At 41.2% G+C, this 17,044-nt stretch overlaps 1 protein-coding gene across 1 annotated transcript in view; it reads right to left on the bottom strand.

The window, feature by feature from the left end:
- Positions 1–510: 510 nt before the first annotated feature.
- The window catches only part of LOC143739348 (ADAMTS-like protein 2), a 32,030-nt gene continuing 15,496 nt past the window's right edge, over positions 511–17,044 (bottom strand). The window contains exons 9-19 of the mRNA XM_077231770.1: positions 16,767–16,942; positions 16,042–16,363; positions 13,039–13,393; positions 10,918–11,018; positions 10,672–10,798; positions 9,261–9,474; positions 8,920–9,075; positions 5,604–5,774; positions 5,350–5,526; positions 2,092–2,236; positions 511–776 (exon numbers count right to left, since the gene is read on the bottom strand). Coding sequence (XP_077087885.1) covers positions 655–776; positions 2,092–2,236; positions 5,350–5,526; positions 5,604–5,774; positions 8,920–9,075; positions 9,261–9,474; positions 10,672–10,798; positions 10,918–11,018; positions 13,039–13,393; positions 16,042–16,363; positions 16,767–16,942 — 2,066 coding nt within the window. The 3' untranslated portion in view covers positions 511–654. The remainder of the gene's footprint in view (positions 777–2,091; positions 2,237–5,349; positions 5,527–5,603; positions 5,775–8,919; positions 9,076–9,260; positions 9,475–10,671; positions 10,799–10,917; positions 11,019–13,038; positions 13,394–16,041; positions 16,364–16,766; positions 16,943–17,044) is intronic.

Below are 17,044 nucleotides of genomic sequence, written 5' to 3'. Positions count from 1 at the left end.
AAGGTAGTATACAAGATATGAGGTTTATTGTGTCTTAATGAAACAATATATGAATCAGATACATTTTCAACTATAGTATGTTCAAGTGTCAGGACTCACTCAATGACAAGGGTAAAATGACTTGGGTATGTCAAGTTCTGCTAAATCCATTGTCAATTAAAATCAAATGATACAAAATGAATTATTCGGACACATACATATCAGAGAACCCAATAAAGCTACTGCTGTAACCAATAAATTAACATAAGCCTAAGTCTAGCAATAGTTAAACTGGATAAAAGTAAACAGTAGAGTGTTGGAGCCAGCAGTGGCTTGAGGGTAAGCCTCTTTGGATATACAGTACTAAAATCAGCCATCTTCAGCTGCCAGAAAATAAATGTCCAATAAAACCTGACGAATAATAAATACTTTTATGACATGCAATATAATCCTCTGAGCAATAATCAAATAATTTAATATTTCCTTACGGCATCCCACAAACACAGGACATTGTCATGAAGTAGGTATCATTTTGTAATACTGGCAGTAATGCAGTTTTTACGGAGCTAGTTTAAGATATAACCAAATACTGATTCAAACTTCCCTTGCAGCAATCCTCAAACAAGCACAATGCAGATGACATGAACAGATGAAAACCTGAGCATTGGGGTCTAGCTAGGAAGCTCGAAGATTACGGCAAGAATGGCAACAGGCCTTGCTGTAATACCAGTGACTGCACAAATTCACCTTCAGAGCCAGCGTGCAGTTGGTGGTGGGACGATCCTGGCAGTTTTCATCTGAGGAAGCATTGAAGCAGTTACAATTCATGTTATTTAAGATTTCTTTTTCATTAGAATATGTAAAATGTATGTACAGTCATAAGACAATGTTTCAAAGTGCATATTTTTACTAAAGTGCATATTTCTTATATATTAAATATTAAAATGTTATATATTAATATTCTATTTATTATATTTTAAAATGTAATTTATTCCTGTAATGTCAAAGTTATATTTTCAGCATTATTACTGAATCATTACTCAATGTCTTCAGTGATCCCTCAGAAATCATTCTAATATTCTGATTTGGTGCTCAAGAAACATTTCTTATTATTATCAAAGTTTAAAACAGTTTTCACAATATTTTTGTGGAAACTGTGATGCATTTATATATACTGTGTACAGTACAGTAGAATATTACATGAAATCAAACAGTAATTACACAGGAATACCATGGTCATTGAACCAGGTTTTGGTTCTTTTGGCAGTGTGGGCAGGTGCAAATCCTGCTGGAAAATGAAGGAAGCACCTCCATAAAGCTTGTCTGCTGAAGGAAGCAGGAAGTGCTCTGAAAATGTCCTGGTAGACGGCTGCGTTGAGTAAACAGCACAGTGGACCAACTCCAGCCGATGACATGGCTCCCCAAACCAACACAGACTGTGGAAACTTCACACTGGACTTCAAGCATCTTGGTTTGTGTGCCTCTCCATTCTTCCTCCAGACTCTGGGACCTTGGTTTCCAAATGAGATGCAAAATTTGCTCTCATCAGAAAAGAGGACTTTGGTCCACTGTGCATTATTAAATCCAGAGTCAATGCAGCTGTCTACCAGGACATTTTCAGAGCACTTCATGCTTCCTTCATTTTCCAGCAGGATTTGCACCTGCCCACACTGCCAAAAAAAAAAAAAACCTGGTTCAATGACCATGGTATTCCTGTGTAATTACTGTGTGATTTCATGTAATATTCTAGTTTTCTGAGATTTTGATTCTGTGGGTTTCATAAGCTGTAAGCCATAATCATCAAAATTATAACAAATAAAGTCTTGAAATATCTCACTTTGCATGTAATGAGTGTATATAATATATTAGTTTCACCTGTTAAGTTGAATTCTTGAAATGAATCAACTTTTTGATGATATTCTAATTATATGATAATTATATAATTATATATATATATATATATATATATATATATATATATATATATATATATATATATATATATATATACTGTATATATTTATCTGGAAAAAATAGCAGAATAAAGATTTAGAACAATGTGAGGGTGAGTGAATATTGAAATTTAGCGTGAACTGTTTCTATAAGGCACACCTGGAGGTTCGGTGGGGCAGGGCTGGAGTGCACAGGTCTGTTTGTTAACAGGTTTGGTCAAAGAGTCACATCCACGAACAAGCTCTCTTCCCTGGTAACACTTCACATCTCTCATTCGCACACCAACACCACAAGTCTTGGTGCACTGAGAAACAGTTGAGTACAAGCAAGAGAAAAGAACAGTGAATTACACTTAAACTTGGGAGCCTTAAATGGAGAAGAGAGACTTGAAGAAAAAATCGGTATTTTAAAAACTAGTAAATGTCTCGGTTAGTACTGTAACCCTGGTTCCCTGAAAAGGGACCGAGATGCTGCATTAGAATGTTGATGGCGCCATGGGACCGCTTCAGCATGATTGCTTCTGAAGCACGTGTGGAATCACTCCAATCTCATTGGCGAAACATCATCCCATGACGCATGACGGCGTACTGCGGAAGCTATAAAGGATAACCGGACCAAACATCATCAGCTTTTGTTTAGCTGAAGTGAGTCGCTCACAGCCATACCGGAAGTATGGCAAGGTGACACAGTGTCTCATTCCCTTCTCAGGGAACCAGAGTTACAGTTGTAACCGAGACATTCCCTTTTGAGGGAAATCAATGCTACATCAGAATGTTGACGCTATGGGAACGTTCATACCCACTATATAGGGCTGTGTTGAAAAAATCGATTCACCAATTCTGAATCGATTTTCATATTAATTTCTAAAGATCGATCCGTAACTCAGAGGATCGATTTAATAATTGGCCTACATTTTCCCCGTGAACTTTAACTTGCCGCGTCATTGAATTCACGCATGCGCGCGAGGTGGAAGGACATTAAAACAACGAACATGGCGGTCAGTAACGCTAAGCAAGCGGTTGCTTTGAAAACTCCAGAAACGCTCAAAGCTGCGTTCTGTCTTATACCTGGAGTACTTGAAGGTTTTCACAAAACTGTGACACACTTGTGTTTTCTAAAGGTTTTGTAAGTTAAAATTTTATTTACTACTAGGCTGTATCACGTGCCGTTTGAACTGACGCGCTACAGCGATCTGTCACATTTAAAAGCGCCAAAACGTTGGAAATATTGACAGAATCTGACAGCTGAGAATTTGTTCCATATCAAAAGTAACCTTCTCTGTCTAGTCTGTCGGTGTCAGTGTCCTCTTTGTCCGCGATTTTTCTCTGCATGACAAAATGCAGTGGTCCAATCAGTAGTTAAGAGCCTGAACTTGCTTATAGTAATTCGGAAATTAGTGCACATGAGTGGGAAAAAAATACAGCACAGAAGAATGTCTAATTTAGCGTGAGATTTCTTTGTTGAGCGTGAGACAGTGAGATTGAGGCTGAATGCGTGAGTGTCATGCCAGATGCGTGAGAGTTGGCAACCCCGACTCCATTAATTTGCAGTTGAATGTCTATAATAATAGTATCAAGATGTTGCATACCTGTAATTCAGGTAACAGCTGAAAAAAAATCCTTTTTTCATAAACACTTATCTAAATCTCGAAGATCGGAGGATCAGATCGGATCGAATCGAATAATGATAATCGATTCAAGATCTTGAGAATCGGAATCGAATCGATTCTTGAAATTTGAATCGAACCCCAGCCCTACCACTATACCATAGTGACAAATGAGTCCCAGAGTGAATCATGGTGTGCACAAGCTTAGGATCTGAGATCCTGGAGTGGAATCCAAATCCAGGGTGTAGTATCTGATAAATGTGGAGAGGACCAGCCCGCGTCTCAACTGAAAAAATGCTGCGCTGCAGAAGCGATCTCAAGTGCCCACAGCTAGCCGTTTTCAGCAGAGCGCCTTGTGTTCTTAACTAGCTAAAAAGTCTTTGGTCACACGGCCTTAGAGGCAGCCATTCGTCTTGTTGAATGGGCTGAGTGGCGTGGGGCTTGAGAAATTACATTCTGCTTCTGTTGTTGCCTGAGAGAGGCCTGGGGTTCTGTACTGGCCTGGGACTGCTCCATAGCAGCAGCCTCCAGGACCTGGGTTTGGCGAGAGATAAACCTTTGAAATGTTTCTTTGCCTGTTTCTTTGCCTCTTGAAACTGACAGAGTTTACTGCGTCGTCGAAGAGGTCATTTTCTATATACCAAACAACCACAAATGTCTCTCCTTAGCCACCATAGCTGCCATATGTCGATATGTCGATGGCATGGGCCATTTCCTTGGTGACCCGGAGAAATAAATCTGTGGCCTGGTGTAAGTATTTCACAGCATCTGGACTCACACCCTCACCTTCATATAGATCCCTAAGCAGGTCAGCCTGGTATGCAGTATCGCCATTGTGTGCAGACATGCTCCAGCCTGACTTGCAGGCACGTAAGCTTCACCCAGGAAAGATAATGTCTTTCTACAGGGCTTGGTGGGCAATGTTGGGACCTTAAGGGCCTTTTCACACCTGGCTAGTTTAGAGCATCTCTTTCGGAACCTGGTGCATTTTCTCCCTTACTTCAGTTCGTTTAGGCATATATGAACATGGCAATCGTGCTCGGATAAGCACTGAAATAATCGCTCTGAGATTGCCTGAACGAGGTGGTCTAGGAATTCTGGAGCAGTTTGGTTGAGATGAGAAAGTAATCCGACCCAACAGATTAACAAAACAATATCACCATAATTCATAACGGGAAATGTGTTATATAAAAAGCATCAGTGTCTGATTCTGCGTCTGATTCTGATATCTTCGTCTTTTTGTGGCTGTCACGACAACTACAGATAAAGCCACATAAGCTCGCGGAGCGAACTTGTCAATTCATCTTGATGAAGAGGAACATAAACAGGTGAACTCTGGCCAATAAGAGGACGATTTTACTTACATGTGACTTGCATAAACACATTTTGGTACGCTGTGAAATGTTACCATGTGAAAACAGACCGAACCAAGAAAAAAATGCAACATTGTAACAAATTAAGTTCCTGTTGCAGAACAAAACAAACGTTCTGGGAAGAGATAGCTTGCAAGTGTTTCTTCAGATAGACAGAGACATAATGACACAGAGAGTTTACTGAAGCACAGAAGCTGTCAAAGTTTCACAAATGAGATTGAAGTGATTCCACAGGTGCTTCAGACACTATCACGCACAAGTGTTCCCATAAATCCAATATTCTAACACAGCGCTGAGTTCCCTCGAAAGGAAACTCACTTAGCTTACTGCAAATGCCTGCATGGCCAGCTGTTCTACGTTCTAGCAATCTGATACTAGTTGTATTTTTTAGTATTTCAATCTGCCATCATAAATTGAATACATTTTTAAATGTTTCACCTCAGACCATGGTGTTGTGTACCACTTGAAGCAAGGCCTTTCAAAGCAGGTGTCCTCATTTACTGGTTGCTTACTGCTGTCACACTCCTCATCACCATGGATCTGGACCTTTCCACCCGTAATGCTGACACACAGCACAGTCCTTCTCTTCACACCGCGTCCGCATGTTGTGTTGCACTGGAAGGCAGAAGACAATGATTACTGAAGAAATATTAACAAATCGTTATTTTCCACAGCATAGGCATAATCCTCACCCTCTCCCAGTCTTGAGCAAGCCAATGTGGAGAGCATTCATTGTCTCCACAGGGGTGAATGGCCAGAGGTTTGTTTTCAGGTGAGCACTGAGACTCAGGTACCACTCGTCCCTCTGGTGTTTTGCAGTACACATGACGCACCGTTTTTCCGTGCCCACAGATGCCTGAGCACTAAGTAGAAATAGAAGAAAATTTTAAAAATCAAATGACACCTAATCAAAGCACATTTAAAGGGATAGTACACTCAAAAATTACATTTCTGTCATCATTTACTCACCCTCATTTCATTCCAATCATTTTATAATATGGAGAAAAATATTGAATATTATATATAAAAAAATATTTGTTTTCTTCTTTTTTTGCCAATACAATGGAAGTACAATTGGCTCCAATGTTGTTTGCTTTCCAGCATTCTTCAAATTATCTTCCTTTGGAGTTCCGCATGGGGAAAAAATCGGTTTGGAATGACATGAGGGTGACTAAATGGTGACAGAATTTTAATTTTTGGGATACCATTAAGTTATATGGAGCAGGACTTTGGACCAATGAGATTTTACTGTATAATGATGCAGATGGTGTGAGCTTCATTCGCATCACTCTTCATTTGCATAACTAACAAAACAACGTTGGATAAAATTGTATAGCAGTGAAAGTCTAGGTTACTGATGTAACCACCGATCCCTGGAGGAGGGAATGTCGGACTGACCTTATGGGTCTCGCCTGGGAGCCCAATCCCCTGCAAGTGGTAACTAAATGAGCCAATGGACATTGGCCAGTGTGATTTGCATGCCGATTCACACCCACCTGGACATACGGGTGTAAACATGACTGGCATTTCTCACTTCATTCATGTTTTGCTGAGGAGCCGAGAAGGATCAGGGCCATTCAGCGGTGGTTTAGGGCTGTGGCAGGGGGGACGTAACGTCTCCGTTCCCTCCTTCAGGGAACGGTGTCACGGTTCATGAATTCACTACTCCTTCTCGTCTCGTGTGTTTGTTATTATGTGTGTGGGCGTGGCCTCATCATTGCCGCTGATCAGCAGCACCAGCTGAATCGGTTCAGCGGTGCCAGCTGCAGCTGATCAGCAATGGCTATTTATGTTCACAGTTTCTGTCCTGTCTTTGTCAGATCGTTTGTGGAGTTCCTGTTCATGTCTTTGTGTCATGTCGTGTTGGATCTGTTTCTCGGTTGTTCGTTCCCGTCTGGAATATCTCATCACCCTGCACATCCCGGACCTGGTTTTCACCCGCCAACATCTTACCTGGATCAGCCCTTCAAAGTCCCTGTGTCACTGCACCGCCGCCGTGTTGTGTGTTTGTTTATTCATTTCTGATCCCAAATAAATGGTTATTACTTGCTTTTGCATCAGTCTCTGATTACGTCACAAACGGAGGTTACATCAGTAACTTAGATGTTCCCATTCAGTCAGTCACGTTCAACGTTATTTCGGACTGACATCATGGAAAGCATCACACCCACTGAACTGTTTTACGAGTGTTGAAGTTGCATATGCTGGCAAGATATGTGAGGGCTCACTCCCAAGTGGAGTGAGCCCTCACTCCGAAGGGGCATGGCTCACCTTGGGACTGATGCGCCAAGGTGATGGCATCCACTATCCAGTGGGCCAATCTCTGTTTGGAGACAGCCTTTCACTTCTGTTGGCCTTCAAATCAGACAAAGAGCTGCTCTGAGCTTCTGAAGCTCTGTGTACTGTCCACGTAAACATGTAATATGCGAACAGGACACAGCAACACGAGGGCTGGGTCTGCCTCCTCCGGGATGGCATTGTAGTCAAGGTCCGTCCAGGAGCCCAAGGCTGCACTCCCCTTGCACACAGCGCCCCAACCTGTTCTGGAGGCATCTTTTGTAACAACAACATGCCTGGACACTTGTTGTAGGGGCCCTCCATTTGGTGATAGCTCAGGCAAACGGAGCGTCAAACAGACCCCTTGGACGATAAGCAGGCTGGGGGCCAGCCCGCGGTGGCTTGGTGGCAGTGTCATGTCGGGGCAGGATGTGCTTTATGGCCTCAGTCTGCTTTTAGACTGCCGAGAACTGCTGGGCAAAGTCCTCTATAGTGTCGCCGAAGAGGCCGGCCTGGGAGATGGGGGTTTCAAGAAAGCATACTTTATTCGGTCAGTTCCAGCCAGAGATGGCATTCCTGGATCATCAAAGTGGACATTGTCTGGCTGAGGGCCCATGGCGTGACTTTCGGAGCCCAGAGGGCGAGGTCAGTCGCCTTGTGCAGTTCCTGCAACAACCCCAGGACAGGGCTGCTGTCGTCTTACATGCCTTGGATGGGAGAAGCGAACTATTCCGCCAGGTGGTGGCACTTTACGGGGACGAGTGCTGCACAATTGCCTGTTGAATGTCCACGTAACCCTTGGCGGCATCGCCATCGAGGGCAGTGAGAATGGAGGAGGAATGGTTGTGACTCGGCATTCTAATCTCACTGACCAATCTTCAATGGCTTGTTTAGTTACCACTTGGAGGTGATCGGGCACCCAAGTGAGACGCCATGACGTCAGTCCGACGTAACGTCGAATGTGACTGACAGAAAGAGAACGGAAACTACAACAAATCAAATTTTTTCGTTCTCATTTACCCCAATAGCAAAAGGGGGAAAAAACACAATAGCTATGACTTTCCAAAAGAGTAAAAAAATAATATTGAGAGATGGTCAGAAGAGAGAAAGATGTCAAATTTGTTGTCACTCCCTTGGCCGATGTCTTAGAAACACTCCCACAGCGGTGTTAATCAGTTTTTTGTTATTTGATGCCAAGGTAATAAAACACAAAGTAAAGTGTTATAAATGTACATACATTTTTAAAATGAAAATATTAAAATGTTCACTAGATTTATAATGTTATAACTGTGGAAACATCTCATCACAATTTAATTCATCATTGTCCTTTATTAAAACTGTCTCGTGTATGTTCATTTTCATGGACTTTTAGTTTGTTTGTCTTCAGTCACATTTTCTACACACACAGTTTTGTTCTAGTTTCCCACCAGTCATTTGTCACCATGGACATTCATTGACGATCACACCTATCTGTAATGAGGTCATCACCATGTCTATTTATGTTCCTCCTTAATTATCAGTCTGTGACCGGTATTGTTTGTGAGTTACAGTACACGCTGTTTCATTTGTGTTCGCTCCCTTCTGGATTATCTATGTGCCGTGTTTAATAAACCTAATTGTTTATTAGAATTACCTTATTCCTTTGACTAATGTTACAAAAACACAGTGTTAAATATTTTTTAAAAGTCAAGCATAATGTGTGTGCATTTTAAAATCTTCACAGTGTCTCACCGGTCCCCACTCAGACACTGTCCACTGGCGTTCACATGGAGGGCCGGTGCAGTTTTTGGTAGATGCTGGGAGAGTTGTCTCGTCACATGGGTGAATCTCATCTGAGCATCTGACCTCTCGAGTAACCAGACTCTTGCGACCACATTTAGCTGGGCACTGCACAACAAACAAAACAAGGTTCTCTTTGGTATGCTAGTTTGATAACATTGACATCCAACCATTTCAGTTTTCAGTTTGCTACTGGCCAGCACAAAAATACTGATTTAGAATATATTTATTTACTTACTTACATTTTATGGTGGTTATAATGGAGGATTAAGTAAAAGTGGTCTTAACCCTACCTCAGACCACTCAGCTACTTCCCACTGAGGGCCACAAGTAGGGCTTTTACAGGCTCGGCGCTCTGGGGGGCGCTCTAGCTGTGCCTCTGTGCAGAGGTCACTGTACACTGAGCTGTCTAGGCCGGGAGCCAGCATCTTCCAGCAACGCACGAGGCGAAACTGGAAACCTTCTCCACAGGTCCGAGAACACTCACTCCAGCTGCTTGCCTCCCATCTGAACATAAAGTGCACAGCAAGAGTTTTGTGTCAAGAAACACTTTTCATGGGACATAATCAAATTGGAATTGGAATTGGAATGACATAAGGGTGAGTAAATTATAGAATAAAAAAATTGGAAATGCTTCATTTTTTTTTTTCATTCCTATTCTTGTCTTTGCTACAGAGCCGCGCACATGACATGCTAGAGAAAAACACATGATATTGTGATCACAAATAAAAAATGTCTTCCCTCTTTTTAGGTAAATGGGTGTCACTTTGTACTATTTTTTTTCCCTCATTATGGCCACGATTTACTAAATTAAACACTAAATTAAGGACAAATTAATACATTTGTAGACAATATTTACCCAAAAATTAATTCATCAAATATGGCCACAATTTAACTAAAACGAGGGAACAAATTAATGAAACGTGGCCATGGATTAACACATTGTTAAAGAGATTTTCCACCCAAAAATTTTAATTATGTCATCATTCACATACCCTCATGTCTTTCCAAAACCATAAGACTTTGGTTGATCTTTGAAATAAAAATTAAGATATTTTTAATGAAACCTGAGAGGTTTTTGTCCCTTCTTTGAAAGTCCAGGTCACCAAAACTTACCAGATTCAAAAAGTATAAAATAAATCCAAAAAAAGATATAAAAACACATACATAGAGCGCATCACATATGGCAAACATGGGTGCATCACTCTGGAACAAATCTCATTGATTCTTGGGCATCACACATGCACGTTTGAGCTTCCGTGTTTATCGTATGTGAAGAACTATTTTATCGTATGTGAATATATTTTATCGTATATGTCGATCATTGCTTAAATGTAAACTAAAGTAAATAAAATCTGTTCATCAAATAAAGCATTTGAATCTCTTCACAAAACTTGAATTAAACAGCTTGATTCATATGAATTCATTTTACGACGCATTTATGACCTTTTTGGTTAACTGTACTTTCAATGGACAGAAACCTCTCAGGTTTCATTAAATCTTAATTTGTGTTTCATAGATTAACCAAAGGCTTATGGGTTTGGAACGCCACAAGGGTTAGTGAATGATGACAGAATTTTCATTTTTGGTTTAACTATCCCTTTCATCTGTGACCACAATATCGATATATTGTTTTTTATGCATGTCATCTGCGGTGCTCCATACTTTTCCCCTGCATTTCTGTGACAATTGCAGCACCCGCACCTGGGTTGGCATTCTCTGCCAATGCAGAAATCATGAACTGGCTCTGGTCGAGTCAAAGCATCACAATAAACATCATCCACCTCAATGCCATCATACCGCACACACATGGCAAGTGATTTCGACACACCTATTTGAGATAGGACATTGTATAAAACAAACCTCCCAACATAAACAAATATGGTTATCAGCAATACTTATGTGTGGATGTTTGTGGCCACCGAGACTAAGTTATAATGCCTTAATTACCTATCGAGCATGTCATACTGCAGGGCTCCTGTGAGGACAGCTTCCACCGGTACATGTCAGCAGCGCTCATTTTGTTCTTCTGAAGGAGCCTTTGGTTATTTCTGCAGTAAAGAAAACAGCATCTCAGACTAGGCCACGGTTCAGCCACCTGCACTGTATATTAGGCAGAGCATTCACGTTTGTTGATGCCGAGACACCAACTGACACTCCAGTCATAAAACCACTAACATTTTTACCATTCCTGGTCACACTCATTAGCTTAATGTTAAGGATGGAAAACAGCGCATTCTCTCAACTAGACAGGAGCCAATAAAATTTGTTCCTCATGATAAATTCCTGGGATTTATCTGATGCGACAAGCATAGTCTGTATCCGAGTGATCTATGGCAATTTTTTCCACAAATAACAAAACATCTTGAATTATGTTTCTCAGAAACTCCATCATCCTTACATTCTGCCTTCTTTTCTTCTCTCCACCTGGAATCTTTCTCTTATCCTTCGGATACGAGTAGGGGCATTTCATGAGATGTTCTTTATGATCTCTGGCAGAGGGGCTGGTAAAGCAGTGTTTGGACACGGCGGAGGGAACCCAGCATGAATTATAAATATGATGGAATGCAATCCCGCCAGCCTCTGCTTGGCCGTCTCCCCTCGGCACTCTTTGAATGTCTCCAAAAACGTTAACAAAAAAACCAAGCCAGAACTTGAGTCTGCAGCACATTCCATTCTCCCTTGAGGAGGGCTGTCCCACATATGCGCGTCCAGCACAGCTTTGGCATGCCAGAGTGGAGCGCTAGGAGGCAACTGATAAAGATACCTGCTTTTTCATTGTATGGAAGACATGGCATGATCTTGAGATTTCTAAAATCATGCTCGACCAGCAACTAATGAGCTGATTAAAGATTGTGATATAGCTTTTGTCAGCTTTGCACGATGTAGAGTTTGAATATTAAATTCAAGTTAATCCATTCACTTGACAAACCAGCAGGTTTGCTTTTCTGACTTCAAACCTCATGAAGTCACAATTGGAGTTTTGATGACTCATCCTGCACTACACAGACTTTTGTCAAATGTCAATCAAATGCCTTCTAGAATGAGAATGCCCCATCCCATTAACACAACTGACTAGCAAGTATCAAATCATCCTTCATGTCTGTTATGTAACGGAAGACTATTGGCTATTAAAATAAATAAATATTATAATAATTATTAGAATTATTAAAGTATTATAAAAAAATATGATGAAGTATACTACTGTTCAAATGTTATTATAAATATTATTATTTGAAAGAAATGCTAAACAATTAATATCAAAGTAAAGACATTTATAATGAACAAAACATTTCTATGTCAAATAAATGCTTTTTCTAAACTTTATATAATGAAAAATACACCACTGTGGCGAGCAAGGCGAGGCCGAGGGTCGTGAGAAAGCGGCACGAGGCTGCTGGCGTGATTACTGATGAGCGACACATGCGCGACGCACCGGTCTCACGGAGGAGTGGAAGCATAAAAGGAGGAGCGACGACAGTGGAGATCGAGAGAGGACAGGCCTGAACTTGTGTTGTCTCTGTTTTGTTATATGTCCGTGAGGGTCTGCTGTCTTTTACTTTCATTTTGTATTTGTTTTATTTTATGACTTTAAAATGTGTGTGAACGTTCGCCGTTTCCCGCCTCCTTCTTCCCACAACTACGAACTACCTTACAACCACGGTTTCCAGAAAAATATTAAGCAAAACACTGTTTTCAGCTTTGATAATAAAAAGAAATGTTTCTTGAGTACCAAATCAGCTTATTAGAATGATTACTGAAGGATCATGTGACACGGAAGACTGAAGTAATGGCTGCTGAAAATTCAGCTTTGCCATTATAGGAATAAATTACATTTTTAAATAAACACAGCAATTCCAATAGGGTCCTGACACCATCGGTGCTCGGGCCCTAAATATATAAAAAAATAAAAAACAGTTATTTTAAATTGTAAAATATTTCATAAAATTACCGTGTTTACTGTATTATTGACCAAATAAATGCCTGATGAGCATAAGACACTTTCAAAAACATGAAAAAAATCTTATCAACCCCAAATTTTAGAGCCATAGTGTACATTATCATATTTACCTGGTGCGATTGCTGCGATTGCGTAAAATGGAAGTAAGAGTTCTGTTTGGGAGTAGGAAGTCCCCCGTGTCGTTTTGCCGGTGCCCAAGGGTGAACTCAAGCAGTGAACCATTAAGATCCGCTTGCTCAAGACTGCTGTAGTCTAACTCCAGTGGGCCTGCTTCAGAAGACAAGCCATCTCTGTGAGTAAGAAGCTGATTGGTTGAGATGTTTGCAAGAACACCGTCTGAGCCAACTCGTTCTCCCAGCAGCACTCTCCAGATGAGGTTTTCAGAGTTTGCCATGTCCTCAGCAGGTCTGCTGACTGGTGCAACACCAGGGGCTCCTACTCCACTGGGCCAGCTGCAGTTCCCCTCTTTTAAAATAAGAAGAAAGATAGATTCATTAAGGAAAGGATGGATTCATTTGAAAAAAGCTAAATTAATTATGCTTTAGGGCACAACCTGTTATGGTACGGGCACAACCTGTTATGGTACGGCAAAAAAGAATGTATCCAAAAAACTTCATGCATTCAAAACAACTAATTTGAGAGGATCATTGCCAATTTCAACAGATTCAGATTTAAGTTTTATAGTTGTGAATGCTCTATATAGAAAGCAAATTCAAAGAGTAGTGTGGCATCAAAGACTATAATAAAAGACAGGGGCACAACCTTCATCAGGACACCCCACCTCATTTAAAATGATCAATGTCAGTCCAACAGCAAACACAAATGTCTGTAATTCTCATTTTAGCCAAGGAAAATACCAGGCCTCTCTGAATTTTTCATCCTCTCTTGCTAATCTTTGTTGCAGGTTATGCATTATAAAGTATTCCATAGGGCCGGCAGAAAGAGGCATTTTAACTCACTGATGATTGCCCAGTGAACCATGTACTTTCTCTGTCTAGTCTATCCTCCAATTACTTCAGATATAGTGAAAGCATCACTCCTGCATATAAATCTCGGAGGTGAGGCTGATGGGTCATTTAAAGATCACATTAGTCTTTATTTGGGGTCCATTATTTAATTTGTGTAACAGGTAGGCTATGACGGGGATGCCCCCTCAGGAAACATGCATTTACTGCTAAGTTGTACTTATTTAGTGTATTTAGTGTATTTAGACATGAGTTCAGGATGATGATACATAACGTTTCATGTTAAGACTGTAACCATGGTTCCCTGAGAATGGAACGAGATTCTGCATGGCAAGAAGCGACACTATACAAACACCATGTGTTTGCGTCTTGAAGTATGTGTGAAATGCATGAAGTATGCATCCAATGTCATGCCGGGATGTCATCATGTAGTGTGTGACATCATTACCAGGAAGCTTTAAAGCGCACCCGGACCAAAAAATGTCAGCTTCTGCTTAGCCGAATCAAGTCGATCGCGGGCATGCAGAAAGTGTGGCAGGGCGACGCAGCTTCTCGCTCCTTTCTTAGGAAACCGTGGTTACAGTCTTAACCTGAGATGTTCCCATTTGAGGGAACTCACGTTGCGTCAGAAGAAGCAACCTTATGGGAACGAGAATGCCCACTATGCCATACTGACAAGTGCCTGTCTGAATCCTGCGAGCACCTCGGACATGAGACACGAGCACCTGGGACCCCGGTGTAAAGTCTAAGTCCAGGTTTTAAAACCAAACAAATTTGTGCGAAGAGGACCAGCCTGCCACATCACATACATCTTGTAGCTCTAGAAGCCAGCATACTCCTAGTAGAGTGTGCTCTGACAGCCATAGGTGAAGGCTGACCGCACGCTTCATACGCAAGAGAGAAATCCTCCACCTATTCATTATCTGTCTAGTCACTGGAGTACTTTTCTTGGGTGAACCAAAACAACATTGGTTGGAACCATGACAGTGAGCGAACCATTGGTTTATGCACGTAACCCGGTCTATGGTGCAGAAAGGCTGTAACCATGCCGGAAGTAAACTCTAAACTCTAAGTTTCTAAGCTGCCAGATACTCTACTAACTAAGAGAACTAGCCTCTCGAGACTGGTCTCTGGTATATTTCGAGTAGTCAGCACAGCGCCCTGAAGCAGATGACTGGCAGGGAACAATCGGCTTCTCTAGCAGAGAGGGAGCGGGTCTCTCAATGGCGCAACATCTCCGAGCGGACACTGAGAACTGAACTCGCTGGAAACCGCTGCACCCCGAAGTACCTGAGGTACTTCCTGAAGCACATAAGGGCGGGAGCAGTTCCAGTTCAACCCTAAGGGCAGAGAATGTCTTCCTCCACTATCTTGACACCTCAGTGTCAAAAATCACAGGCCCCGATGTAGAGGTTACACTTTGCTAAGCAGAAAGTGCTCATCAAGTTTGCTTTTAGGACGAGCGTCCTGCCTCTCAGCCAGCAAGTCGATGTTTAACTTGGCCACAGCAGAAGTGACAACCTCCAGCAGTTCATCAAATGCAGAAGAGTGAGGTGGTGAGTCCTCAAACTCTCCTGCCTCAATGATGAGCACATCCACCTCCTCAGAGCTGGATAGCTGCAGCACCGAGCCTTCACTCGGGATGGAAGAAACTGCTGAGCGTGCTTCTGACACCTGACAGAAGGCACTAGATTTAGTGGGTGAGGGAAGAGAAAATGCAGCGCCTTTTCATAAATTAAATCAAATATTCTATGTAAATACATTTTGATTTAGTTAATGAATTGATTAATAAGATATACATTTGACAATAATTTGGCAATAGACTAAGAATTTAGATTGGATGATTCTGTTCAATTAGCATGATGAATAATGAAAAAGATTATAAAATTATAAATTTTTCTTAAATATAGAAAAATATAAAATATAATTACAAAATAAAAACACTATATAATAGTAACAACATGTAACTTTAACTTTTCACTTTAAAATGAAAGTTTTTTCAAATGTCTTTTTCTAAATAAATTAAAATGTCTACAAATCTCTCATTAACTAACAGACATAAAAACATTTAATACAATCTCAAATTTGATTCCTCATTTAGTTACTTTTTGCCAGTAATGTATAGACAGCGTAAATTAATATATTTACCTGTATACTGGACTGGTGTGTTAGCATCCTGCTCACAGTCAATGTTAGCTGTCTTGTACACTTCATTGGTTTCCTGGCCATGCTTTTGTCCTTCCACAGCCCTGGGCCCAGTGGTCTGTACCTGGTTCCCCTCCATCTCAGGAACTGCCTTATCATCCATGCTCTCATTATGATGTAAAACACTCCCAATTTCTACAGAAACCAGACTGGATCCTCCTTGTGGGCCTCTGTAAATGGGGGGCTGGGAAACAGAATCCATTGAGTCCCTCATCACTGTGTACTCATAGGTAATGTAAGGATTTTGGCCATTTTGGTTCCAGACCTTTAAGGGAACAGACAAAGACATGTCCAACAAATAAGAGAAATATCCCATTTTAAACTTGCAGGAAACAATATATAAATATTATGGACTAAAGGCTGTTCTGTTGCACAGAATCATGCTTTGTTTGGCAAGTAAAGGACACTGCGGTTGAAAAATGTCCCTAATTGTCCAAAGACATTTCAGAATTTCCCTTTTTGCAATACTGTATCATCCCACATTCATCCCATAAACCCTGATTAAAGTGAAATAGTCATTCCTCCAGGGACAATGTATCAGAATATTACCATTTATGCAGAGTGAACCATTAGACCTTTGGCCTGCACAAAGTCGAAGCCATTGTTAGCCAGCCAGTGAGATTACCCATGAGCCCTTGGCGGTGAAGGGAGGACCACGGCTACAGTACCAGAACATTGATGGGCTGATCGATGGGCCCTTTAGCCACGATGTACTCGATCCCCGTCTCATACACATCTGTAGGCCGCCGGTATTTGAAAATGGTCCCTGCTGCATGGAAGTTCTGTGGGGTGTCCACTTTATATGCACCATTGAAGAAAAAGTTCCCTGCTTGGTCAGTCACAGCTGGAAAATAACAAGGGTGAACTATAGTGATGGGAGGATTAGATCATTTATTTGACCTTCTTATTCAATCATGTTCAGCAAAATGAATGAATCTTTATTCAA

The sequence above is a fragment of the Siphateles boraxobius genome, unplaced genomic scaffold, assembly GCF_051911475.1.
Source record: "Siphateles boraxobius isolate OS27281-9 unplaced genomic scaffold, OSU_SipBor_1 16, whole genome shotgun sequence".
NCBI lineage: Eukaryota > Metazoa > Chordata > Actinopteri > Cypriniformes > Leuciscidae > Siphateles > Siphateles boraxobius.
This window is presented reverse-complemented; position numbering and strand designations above follow the sequence as displayed.